General features: G+C 52.4%; 1 protein-coding gene across 1 annotated transcript in view; it reads right to left on the bottom strand.

The window, feature by feature from the left end:
• Positions 1–12,650, bottom strand: part of LOC116937056 (uncharacterized) — a 95,214-nt gene that overhangs the window by 14,155 nt on the left and 68,409 nt on the right. The window contains exons 7-9 of the mRNA XM_076056576.1: positions 9,884–10,018; positions 8,598–8,720; positions 3,243–3,302 (exon numbers count right to left, since the gene is read on the bottom strand). Of these exons, the coding sequence (XP_075912691.1) occupies positions 3,243–3,302; positions 8,598–8,720; positions 9,884–10,018 (318 nt within the window). The remainder of the gene's footprint in view (positions 1–3,242; positions 3,303–8,597; positions 8,721–9,883; positions 10,019–12,650) is intronic.

Raw genomic sequence — 12,650 nt, 5'->3', positions numbered from 1 at the left:
AGTGCTGTACCAGTAGTGAACCGGCACGTTTCCTGTTCACGCGACACCAAAACTTTACACGCCGGCCGTGTCGGGTGGTGGCGGGCTTGCCGACGGCACAACACTCCGAGATTCGCGCGTGCCAACCCAACGAGAATCCCCCGCGCGTATGGGCGACCTCTCCGGGACCGCCGCTGCGCTACAGGAGGGCGCTCCTCGCTACCGAGCAGGCGATTATTCGTCCCCTTCTGAGCCACATTCGGCCACCAAGCGACCGCGGCAAAACGACAAAAGCTCGGCCGAACGCTTCAAAAACACGCGGCGCGGCGCGGGGTTTGGGGGGGGGCGGTGGGCCCCCCACAGACTCGCACAGAGAGAGGCCCGTGGAGGTCGGGCGCAGGGGGAGGCTGAACTGGGACCTTGTCGACTTCGAATCGAAAAGTCGAAACGACGCGATGAATGCCAGGCTTGAGGCTCTTCGTGCCTGCAAGGGTCCGTCACACTGGTGGGTTCCATTCGGTGAAGCCACGCAGGTAAAAAAAAAAAACAATAAAACGACGAAAAAAATCGCCGCGACGTTTCGGCCGCAACGCCTTCATCAGCCGGCACAGGTCTGACCCCCTCCCTACCGTTCACCATGCCAAGCCCGCCTGTTAAAATGCAAAACATTTTTTTTAACGCTAATTCCTTTGTCAAGGCACCTTAATTACACTCTAACACACAGCTTAAATGGTCGCAGTCTGAGCTTAGCTCTGTTTCGCTCCAGCGCTGTCCTCGAGGCAGTCCGGGGTCCCTGCACTGTCCTTGAATTTGATTGGTCCACACCCGAGACGGCTTTTCTTTAGAGCCCTTTATAGTCTCACACATTGGTGTTGGACCAGAAGACGCCAAAAGGCGTACAACTCGATAAAACAGCGCACCATCAGAGTTATTGAGGGCTCGGGGTGAGCATTTACATTATGAGACCTCCTTTGCCAGAAACAGAGTTGTCTCTTTTTTGTTTGCATTTTGACTGCTTGTGTTGTGGTTATTGCAAACACGATGCCTTGTATAATAAAGGTGCCAGTTTTTTGTGCCAGTTAAACGGGGGTCGAAACGTCCTGGTGATTTTTGCCGTTTTATTTTTCTACCTACGTGGTGGCTTTACCGAAATAGAAGCAAAGAGTAACAATGCGATGAGCAAAATCGCAAAGGCTGAGATTTTTTTCCGCGATTTCAAAAGTCCGACCTGCTTCCTTGATTTGACGCTTTCGTTACTACGGGAACCCAAACCCCTTGGTTCTTTCGCCAAAGCCATCACGTAGGGTAAATATAAAGTGATCATAAAGTTAGAATACTAAATAAAACAATTCCAATAAGCAATAGAAATAACATTAAACATTTTGAGAAATGAAACAACACGTTTCACTTCATTTCGTATTATTTCTATACATTTCTTATTGGAATTGTTTTATTTAGTGTTATTCTAACTTTATGATCACTTCATTTATTCAACGTAACAATTGCAACCACGTTTGATTGTTTCTAATTCGTATTCAAACATTTTAATAAAAAAAATACATGCTGGAAGCAATTAATACCTTTTAAGTTCTCGTCCCTTGCATTACAATACATAGAGCGGATCGTCTGCTGACCGAATCGTGTGGTAATGCTCCGTCACGTGTTTTAAATCTATTACACAGTCAACATTGAGCTGAAGATCGACTTTTAAAAAAAAAGTTTTCATCGCAAATCAAATCGCAAACATCTGTCAGAAAAATCGCGACCCGGGATATTTTCCCCAAATCGTTGAGCCCTCGTGTGCAGATTGTAAAAAAATGCGGAGGGCCACAGACTCGCATCGAGACCCAGAGGAAACAGCTGTTTCAACTACAAGCTATTTTGTTTAACCAGGTTAAGGCTCAACGAGCTACTTTGGCGATTTTTGTCAGAAGCGACCGGGCCATCTCAAATGACTGCGGCTTAAACCAAGTGGTTTAACAACATCAACATCATCATCATCGTCGTGTGGACATTCACAGCGGACAAATACCAACGCAGCACGTCGATTCTAAATGCGGAGGGAAAAACCACGTTGACTACCTCCTTCGCCTGGTACACAGGAGGGCGTGGGTTCGATCCAGACCCTGGCGATGCCTGCTGCTGCTGCTGTATATTTGGAGTCTGCGTCTCTCTCTCTCTCATCATCATCACGGTGACTAGGAGATGTTGACTACCTTCTTCGCCTGGTACACAGGAGGGCGTGGGTTCGATCCAGACCCTGACAATGCCTGCTGCTGCTGTACGTTTGGAGTCTGCGTCTCTCTCTCTCTCATCATCACCACGGTGGCTAGGAGATGTTGACTACCTCGCCTGGTATTCAGGAGGTCGTGGGTTCGATCCAGACCCTGACGATGCCTGCTGCTGCTGTATATTTGGAGTCTGCGTCTCTCTCTCTCATCATCATCATCATCACGGTGGCTAGGAGATGTTGACTACCTCGCCTGGTATTCAGGAGGTCGTGGGTTCGATCCAGACCCTGACGATGCCTGCTGCTGCTGTATATTTGGAGTCTGCGTCTCTCTCTCATCATCATCATCACGGTGGCTAGATGTTGACTACCTCGCCTGGTATTCAGGAGGTCGTGGGATCGATCCAGACCCTGACGACGCCTGCTGCTGCTGTATATTTGGAGTCTGCGTATCTCTCTCATCATCATCACGGTGGCTAGGAGATGTTGACTACCTCGCCTGGTTTACAGGAGGTCGTGGGTTCGATCCAGACCCTGATAATGCCTGCTGCTGTATATTTGGAGTCTGCGTCTCTCTCTCTCTCTCATCACCACGGTGGCTAGGAGATGTTGACTACCTCGCCTGGTTTACAGGAGGTCGTGGGTTCAATCCCAGACCCTGAGAGATGTTGACTACCTTGCTTGGTACACAGGAGGTCGTGGGTTCAATCCCAGACACTGAGAGATGTTGACTACCTCGCCTGGTACACAGGAGGTCGTGGGTTCAATCCCAGACACTGAGAGATGTTGACTACCTCACCTGGTACACAGGAGGTCGTGGGTTCAATCCCAGACACTGAGAGATGTTGACTACCTCACCTGGTACACAGGAGGTCGTGGGTTCGAACCAGACCCTGACGATGCCTGCTGCTGCTGCTGTATATTTGGAGTCTGCGTCTCGCTCCCCAAGGTGGTCACTGTGTGTATTTATTTCTCCCACATTGAGAATCGCGGTTCGCACAGCCATCAACCACGGCGCTCGCATCGACCCCACCTGTAGCGTTGAGTGGAACCTGTAACTCCTTCGTCTCTTCTCCCTCCGCAAACGGCTTCACTGCAAAGGCAAAGGGAGGGGGACGCGATGATGTCATCATCGTCGTCGTCATCATCGTCCTCATCGTTATCGTCATGATCGTCGTCATCGTCGTCATCGTCGTCGTCGTCATCGTCCTCATCGTTATCGTCATGATCGTCGTCATTATCATCATCATCATCGTCATCATCGTCGTCATCATCATCGTCGTCATCATCGTCGTCATCATCGTCATCATCATCATCGTCATAATCATCATCGTCATCATCATCGTCATCATCGTCGTCATCATCATCGTCGTCGTCGTCATCATCGTCGTCATCATCATCATCATCGTCATAATCATCATCGTCATCATCGTCATCATCATCATCGTCATCATCGTCATCGTCATCATCATCATCATCATCGTCGTCGTCATCATCGTCGTCGTCGTCATCGTCGTTGCCATCATCCTCATCTTCACCATCATCATCACCGTCACCGTGCGTGCATTGAACTTAATCCGCACCGCACGGAGCCGACCGTGCTGATAATTATCGGAGGAGGTGGCGGGAAAACAACAACAACACAAACCAACAACGTGGGCGGTGTCCGGCCGTCTTCACCCGCCACCGAGCACACCCCCCACTCTCAACGCTCCGCTCGCTCTCTCGCTCGCTCGCTCTCACGCTCTCTCGCTCGCACGCACGCCAACTCTCCAGCACACAACGCCGGCCCGTCCACCGGCGCCGACGCCGCTGAACCAAACGACAGCCCGCGGAACCTTCCGGACTTGAAGCTTTCGCGGCCGCGAGGGTTTCACGCCCGTTGGGAGTTTTGAGTTTTTTGTTTTTGTTTTGGGAATTCGCCAAGAGTCACGCGAGAGTGGAATGGAATGAATCGCGACGTTTCCGAGTCAACGCAAGCTTCCGTCTTCAGGTGGAACAGCTGCGTCAAGTGAAGAGCTCTCCGAGACACCTCCACCCACCCCTCCACCCACCCCTTAACCAGCCTACCACCGCCCGGCAGCGCTGCGTCGAGCGACGCCGACGATCTGCAGCAGCTTCGACCATGATGAAGCCGGTCGTGGCTGCAAGGATTCATCCTCTCGTTGGTTCTTTCGGCTAAAAAGTCACCGCCACGTGGAATGGGAGCAGAAGAATGAATTGATGAAATAAAATGACGCGGTAAAATTCTCACGGCGTTTCGGCCACAAACACAATGAAGGCCTTCATCAAAATAAAATAACGCGGTAAAATTCTCACGGCGTTTTGGCCACAAACATAATGAAGGCCTTCATCATGTGTTCGTTGGCCGAAACGTGGTGAGAATTTAACCGCGTTATTTTATCTGATCAATTTATTATTTAGTTCTCATTCCACGTGGTGGTGACTTTTACCGAAAGGACCGAAGAAGATGAATCCTTGCAGTCACGAAAGCTTTAAATCGAAGCCTAGCTGATTGTTTAGGATGCAACAGCTTACAGTATCGTCCCTTCACCTGATGAAGGCCGCTTGCGTTGAGGCCGAAAACGTCGTGAGAATTTTACCGCGTTATTTTATTTGATCAATTTATTATTTTGTTCTCATTCCACGTGGTGGTGACTTTTACCGAAAGGACCGAAGAAGATGAATCCTTGCAGTCACGAAAGCTTTAAATCGAAGCTCAGCTGATTGTTTAGGATGCAACAGCTTGCAGTATCGTCCCTTCACCTGATGAAGGCCGCTTGCGTTTGTGGCCGAAAATGTCGTGAGAATTTTACCGCGTTATTTTATCTGAACCATTTATTATTTAGTTCTCATTCCACGTGGTGGTGACTTTTACCGAAAGGACCGGAGAAGATCTTCAGCAGCCCCGAGGGTCCCTTCCCGGGGGCCCCTCCTACACCGTGGAACGTCCTCACGGGGCTATCGGCGAGTTCCTTCCGTTGCCTCTCCCCGAGAGGCCTCTGGCGTCTGTCACGTGGCTCGCCGCTGTCAGTCGGGGCTGCTGTAAGCTGCTCCCCCTTCCCTGCCTGTAGCCAGCGCCATGTTACTAAGTGTTACTAAGTGTCACTACACATACAGTGTGGAGTGTGTGGGTAGTGTGGAGTCTGTGGGTAGTGTGGAATGTGTGGGTAGTGTTGAGTCTGTGGGTAGTGTGGAGTCTGTGGTGCAGTGTTGAGTCTATGGTGCAGTGTTGAGTCTGTGGGTGGCAGTGTTGAGTCTGTGGGCAGTGTTGAGTCTGTGGGTGGCAGTGTTGAGTCTGTGGGTGGCAGTGTGGAGTCTGTGGGCAGTGTTGAGTCTGTGGGTGGCAGTGTTGAGTCTGTGGTGCAGTGTGGAGTCTGTGGGCAGTGTGGAATCTGTGGTACAGTGTGGAGTCTGTGGTGCAGTGTTGAGTCTGTGGGTGGCAGTGTGGAGTCTGTGGGCAGTGTGGAATCTGTGGTGCAGTGTTGAGTCTATGGTGCAGTGTTGAGTCTGTGAGCAGTGTTGAGTCTATGGGCAGTGTTGAGTCTATGGGCAGTGTTGAGTCTATGGTGCAGTGTTGAGTCTATGGTGCAGTGTTGAGTCTATGGGCAGTGTGGAGTCTATGGGCAGTGTGGAGTCTGTGGGCAGTGTTGAGTCTATGGGCAGTGTTGAGTCTGTGGGCAGTGTTGAGTCTGTGGGCAGTGTTGAGTCTGTGGGCAGTGTGGAGTCTGTGGGGAGTGTTGAGTCTGTGAGCAATGTGGAGTCTGTGGGCAGTGTTGAGTCTATGGTGCGGTGTTGAGTCTATGGGCAGTGTTGAGTCTATGGGCAGTGTGGAATCTGTGGGTAGTGTGGAATCTGTGGGTAGTGTGGAGTCTGTGGGCAGTGTTGAGTCTATGGGCAGTGTTGAGTCTATGGGCAGTGTTGAGTCTATGGGCAGTGTGGAATCTGTGGGTAGTGTGGAGTCTGTGGGCAGTGTTGAGTCTATGGGCAGTGTTGAGTCTATGGGCAGTGTGGAATCTGTGGGTAGTGTGGAGTCTGTGGGCAGTGTTGAGTCTATGGGCAGTGTTGAGTCTATGGGCAGTGTTGAGTCTATGGGCAGTGTTGAGTCTGTGGGCAGTTTTGAGTCTATGGGCAGTGCTGAGTCTATGGGCAGTGTTGAGTCTATGGTGCAGTGTTGAGTCTATGGGCAGTGTTGAGTCTGTGGGCAGTTTTGAGTCTATGGGCAGTGCTGAGTCTATGGGCAGTGCTGAGTCTATGGGCAGTGTTGAGTCTATGGTGCAGTGTTGAGTCTATGGGCAGTGTTGAGTCTGTGGGCAGTGTGGAGTCTGTGGGCAGTGTTGAGTCTGTGGGCAGTGTGGAGTCTGTGGGCAGTGTTGAGTCTATGGGCAGTGTTGAGTCTGTGGGTAGTGTTGAGTCTATGGGTAGTGTTGAGTCTATGGGCAGTGTTGAGTCTATGGGCAGTGTTGAGTCTGTGGTGCAGTGCTGAGTCTGTGGGTAGTGTTGAGTCTGTGGGTAGTGTTGAGTCTATGGTGCAGTGTTGAGTCTATGGGCAGTGTTGAGTCTGTGGGTAGTGTTGAGTCTATGGGCAGTGTTGAGTCTATGGGCAGTGTTGAGTCTATGGGCAGTGTTGAGTCTATGGGCAGTGTGGAGTCTGTGGGCAGTGTTGAGTCTATGGGCAGTGTTGAGTCTGTGGGTAGTGTGGAGTCTGTGGGCAGTGTGGAGTCTGTGGGCAGTGTTGAGTCTATGGTGCAGTGTGGAGTCTGTGGGTAGTGTTGAGTCTATGGTGCAGTGTGGAGTCTGTGGGTAGTGTTGAGTCTGTGGGCAGTGTGGAGTCTGTGGGCAGTGTGGAGTCTGTGGGCAGTGTGGAGTCTGTGGGCAGTGTTGAGTCTATGGGCAGTGTTGAGTCTGTGGGTAGTGTTGAGTCTATGGGCAGTGTGGAGTCTGTGGGCAGTGTTGAGTCTATGGTGCAGTGTGGAGTCTGTGGGTAGTGTGGAGTCTGTGGGCAGTGTTGAGTCTGTGGGCAGTGTTGAGTCTGTGGGCAGTGTTGAGTCTGTGGGCAGTGTGGAGTCTGTGGGCAGTGTTGAGTCTGTGGTGCAGTGTTGAGTCTTTGGGCAGTGTTGAGTCTATGGTGCAGTGTGGAGTCTGTGGGCAGTGTGGAGTCTGTGGGCAGTGTTGAGTCTGTGGGCAGTGCTGAGTCTATGGTGCAATGCTGAGTCTATGGGCAGTGTTGAGTCTATGGTGCAGTGTGGAATCTGTGGGCAGTGTTGTGTCTATGGTGCAGTGTTGAGTCTGTGAGCAGTGTTGAGTCTGTGGTCAGTGCTGAGTCTATGGGCAGTGAAAAATCCACGCCGTGACCACCACAGTGAGAGACGGAGAGAGACACGGCCAGTGCTAGGATCGAACCTGCGACCTCCCGCACAGGGGCGGAGCCAGGATTTCAGGCCGGGGTGACAATCAACAAATGTTAACTTCAAGAATGATTTAGAGTCAGGCTGTTGAGCCAGCCGCCATCAGTTGGCGGCCGAGTGTCGTACACTTACACGCAGAATGTCACCCTCCCTGTCACCCTCCCTGTCACCCTCCCTGTCACCCTCCCTGTCACCCCCCCTGTCACCCTCCCTGTCACCCTCCCTGTCACCCCCCCCTGTCACCCCCCTGGCTCCGCCCCTGCTCCTGCATACCAGGCGAGGGAGTTAACATCTCCCTCGCCACCGTGCCGTTAGCCCCAACCCACCGGCGGCTACACCGCACGTCACCCCTCCTGTCACCGCTCCTGTCACCCCTCCTGTCACCCTGTGTGTCACCCCTCCTGTCACCCCTCCTGTCACCCCGTGTGTCACCCCGTGTGTCACCGCTCCCGTCACCCCTCCCGTCACCCCTCCCGTCACCCCGTGTGTCACCCCTCCCGTCACCCCTCCCGTCACCCCTCCCGTCACCCCGTGTGTCACCCCGTGTCACCCCTCCTGTCACCCCTCCCGTCACCCCGTGTGTCACCCCCTCTGCTCACCGTGTGTCACCCCTCCCGTCACCCCTCCTGTCACCCCTCCCGTCACCCCGTGTGTCACCCCTCCCGTCACCCCGTGTGTCACCCCCTCTGCTCACCGTGTGTCACCCCTCCTGTCACCCCTCCCGTCACCCCTCCTGTCACCCCTCCTGTCACCCCTCCCGTCACCCCTCCCGTCACCCCTCCCGTCACCCCTCCCGTCACCCCTCCCGTCACCCCGTGTGTCACCCCTCCCGTCACCCCGTGTGTCACCCCCTCTGCTCACCGTGTGTCACCCCGTGTGTCACCCCTCCTGTCACCCCGTGTGTCACCCCGTGTGTCACCCCGTGTGTCACCCCGTGTGTCACCCCGTGTGTCACCCCGTGTGTCACCCCCTCTGCTCACCCGTGCAGTTGAGGCCGTTCCCCCGGTAGCCAGGCTTGCAGTGGCAGCGGAAGGAGCCGTGGGTGTTGAGGCACTCGGCCTGGGGGCTGCACTCCGGCCCCGCTCCCTCGCACTCATCCACGTCTGGCGGAGAGGGGGAGGGGGAGGGTGGGAGAGGGTGGGGAGGGACGAGGGTGAAGAGGGGGAGGTGAGGGTGGGTGAGCAGGGAGGAGGGAGTGGAGGAGAGGGAGGGAGGTAGGGAGGGGGTAGGGAGGGGGGAGGTAGGGAGGGAGGGGGGGAGGGAGGGAGGGGGGGAGGGAGGTAGGGAGGGAGGGAGGGAGAGGGGGAGGGAGGGAGGGAGGTAGGGAGGGGGGTAGGGAGGGAGGGAGAGAGGGAGGGAGGGAGGTAGGGGGGGAGGGAGGGAGGTAGGGAGGGAGGGAGAGGGGGAGGGAGGGGGGGAGGGAGGGGGGGAGGGAGGGGGGAGGAAGGGAGGAGAGGGAGGGAGGGAGAGGGGGGAGGGAGGGAGAGGGGGGAGGGAGGGAGGGAGGGAGAGGGGGAGGGAGGGGGGGAGGGAGGGGGGAGGAAGGGAGGAGAGGGAGGGAGGGAGAGGGGGGAGGGAGGGAGAGGGGGGAGGGAGGGAGGTAGGGAGGGAGGGAGGGAGGGAGGTAGGGAGGGAGGGAGGGAGGGAGGGAGGGAGGGAGGGAGAGGGGGAGGGAGGGAGAGGGGGGGGGAGGGAGGTAGGGAGGGAGGGAGGGAGGGAGAGGGGGGGAGGGAGGGAGGGAGAGGGGGGAGGGAGGGAGGGAGGTAGGGAGGGAGGTAGGGAGGGAGGGAGAGGGGGGAGGGAGGGAGGGAGGGGGGGAGGGAGGGAGGTAGGGAGGGAGGGAGGAAGAGGGGGAGGGAGGGGGGGAGGGAGGGGGGAGGAAGGGAGGAGAGGGAGGGAGGGAGAGGGGGGAGGGAGGGAGGGAGGGAGGGAGGGAGGAAGGGAGGGAGGGAGGGAGAGGGGGAGAGGGAGGGAGAAAGGGGGAGGTGAGGGAGGGAGGGAGGGGGGGAGGTGAGGGAGGGAGGTGAGGTGGGGGTGTACCTGAGGTGAATCACAACTCCGTCGCTATCAGCGGTGTTGGTGGCCGTGAGTGGGAATCGGGTCGCCGGGGTCGTAGCGCGGCGCTAACCACAACACCACCACTCCCCACCACTCCCCACCACTCCCCACCACTCCCCACCACTCCCCACCACCACCACCACCAACTTACCCACCCACCCACCCACCCCACCCACCCACCCCACCCACCCCACCCACTTCCTCTCACCCGTGCACTGGAACCTGCCCCCGCTGTAGCGAAGGTCGAAGCCGTCCTGGCACTTGCACAGGAAGCTGCCGAAGGTGTTGACGCACTTCCTGTCGGGCGGACACACGGCCCTGGGAGAGCGACACTCGTTGATGTCTGCGGACGACAACACGGACGACACGCGTGTACAACACATGTGTTGTACACGCGTGTTGTACACATGTGTACAACACGCGGACGACACGCGGACAACACATGTGTACAACACGTGGACGACACGTGTGTACAACACGTGGACAACACGTGGACAACACGCGGACGACACATGTGTACAACACGCGGACAACACGTGGACGACGAGACGTGGAAACACGGACGACGACACACGGACACACGAGAGAGGGCCGTGTGTTGGTGATGACCGTGGTGGTGGTGATGGGCGTGGTGGTGGTGATGGGCGTGGTGGTGGTGGTGGCCGTGGTGGTGGTGATGGCCATGGTGGTGGTGATGGGCGTGGTGGTGGTGATGGGCGTGGTGGTGGTGGTGGTGATGGGCGTGTGGTGGTGATGGGCGTGTGGTGGTGGTGATGGCCGTGTGTTGGTGATGGGCGTGTGGTGGTGATGGCCGTGTGGTGGTGATAGCATGATGATGATGACGATGATGATAACAACGATGAAGATGATGATAACAATAATGATGACAATGATGATGATGATAACAATGACCAAGATGACAATGGTGATGACAACGATGGTGATAATGATAACAATGACGACGATGACAATGGTGATGGCAATGGTGATGACAATGATGATGATAACAATGACGACGATGACAATGGTGATGACAATGATGATGATAACAATGACGATGATGACAATGGTGATGACAATGATGATGATAACAATGACGACAATGACAATGGTGATGATAACAATGACAATGGTGATGACAATGATAACAATGACGACGATGACAATGATGATGACAACGGTGATGATAACAATAACGACGATGACAATGACAATGATAACAATAACGACGATGACAATGATAATGACAATGACAACAATGACGACGATGACAATGATGATAACAATAACGACGATGACAATGATGATGATAACAATAACGACGATGACAATGATGATGACAATGATGATAATGATAACAATGACGACGATGACAATGATGATAACAATAACGACGATGACAATGACAATGATAACAATAACGACGATGACAATGATAATGACAATGACAACAATGACGACGATGACAATGACAACAATGACGACGATGACAATGGTGATGACAATGATAACAATGACGACGATGACAATGATGATGATAACAATGACGACGATGACAATGACAATGATAACAATGACAATGATAACAATGACGACGATGACAATGATAACAATAACGACGATGACAATGATAATGACAATGACAACAATGACGACGATGACAATGGTGATGACAATGATAACAATGACGACGATGACAATGATGATGACAACAATGACGACGATGACAATGACAATGATAACAATGACAATGATAACAATGACGACGATGACAATGACAATGATAACAATAACGACGATGACAATGATAATGACAATGACAACAATGACGACGATGACAATGACAACAATGACGACGATGACAATGGTGATGACAATGATAACAATGACGACGATGACAATGATGATGATAACAATGACGACGATGACAATGACAATGATAACAATGACAATGATAACAATGACGACGATGACAATGATAACAATAACGACGATGACAATGATAATGACAATGACAACGATGACGACGATGACAATGGTGATGACAATGATAACAATGACGACGATGACAATGATGATGATAACAATGACGACGATGACAATGACAATGATAACAATGACAATGATAACAATGACGACGATGACAATGACGATGACAATGACAACAATAACGACGATGACAATGATGATGACAATGACAATGATAACAATGACGACAATGACAATGGTGATGACAATGACAACAATGACAACGATGACAATGATGATAACAATGACGACGATGACAATGGTGATGACAATGATGATGATAACAATGACGATGATGACAATGGTGATGACAATGACGATGATAACAATGACGACAATGACAATGGTGATGATAACAATGACAATGGTGATGACAATGATAACAATGACGACGATGACAATGATGATGACAACGGTGATGATAACAATAACGACGATGACAATGACAATGATAACAATAACGACGATGACAATGATAATGACAATGACAACAATGACGACGATGACAATGATGACAACAATAACGACGATGACAATGATGATGATAACAATAACGACGATGACAATGATGATGACAATGATGATAATGATAACAATGACGACGATGACAATGATGATAACAATAACGACGATGACAATGACAATGATAACAATAACGACGATGACAATGATAATGACAATGACAACAATGACGACGATGACAATGACAACAATGACGACGATGACAATGGTGATGACAATGATAACAATGACGACGATGACAATGATGATGATAACAATGACGACGATGACAATGACAATGATAACAATGACAATGATAACAATGACGACGATGACAATGATAACAATAACGACGATGACAATGATAATGACAATGACAACAATGACGACGATGACAATGGTGATGACAATGATAACAATGACGACGATGACAATGATGATGACAA

The sequence above is a fragment of the Petromyzon marinus genome, chromosome 76, assembly GCF_048934315.1.
Source record: "Petromyzon marinus isolate PM22_M1 ecotype Great Lakes invasive population chromosome 76, UKy_Petmar_22M1.pri1.0, whole genome shotgun sequence".
Lineage (NCBI taxonomy): Eukaryota > Metazoa > Chordata > Hyperoartia > Petromyzontiformes > Petromyzontidae > Petromyzon > Petromyzon marinus.
The sequence above is the reverse complement of the archived record's forward strand: the minus strand, read 5'-3'. Positions and strand labels throughout refer to the sequence as shown.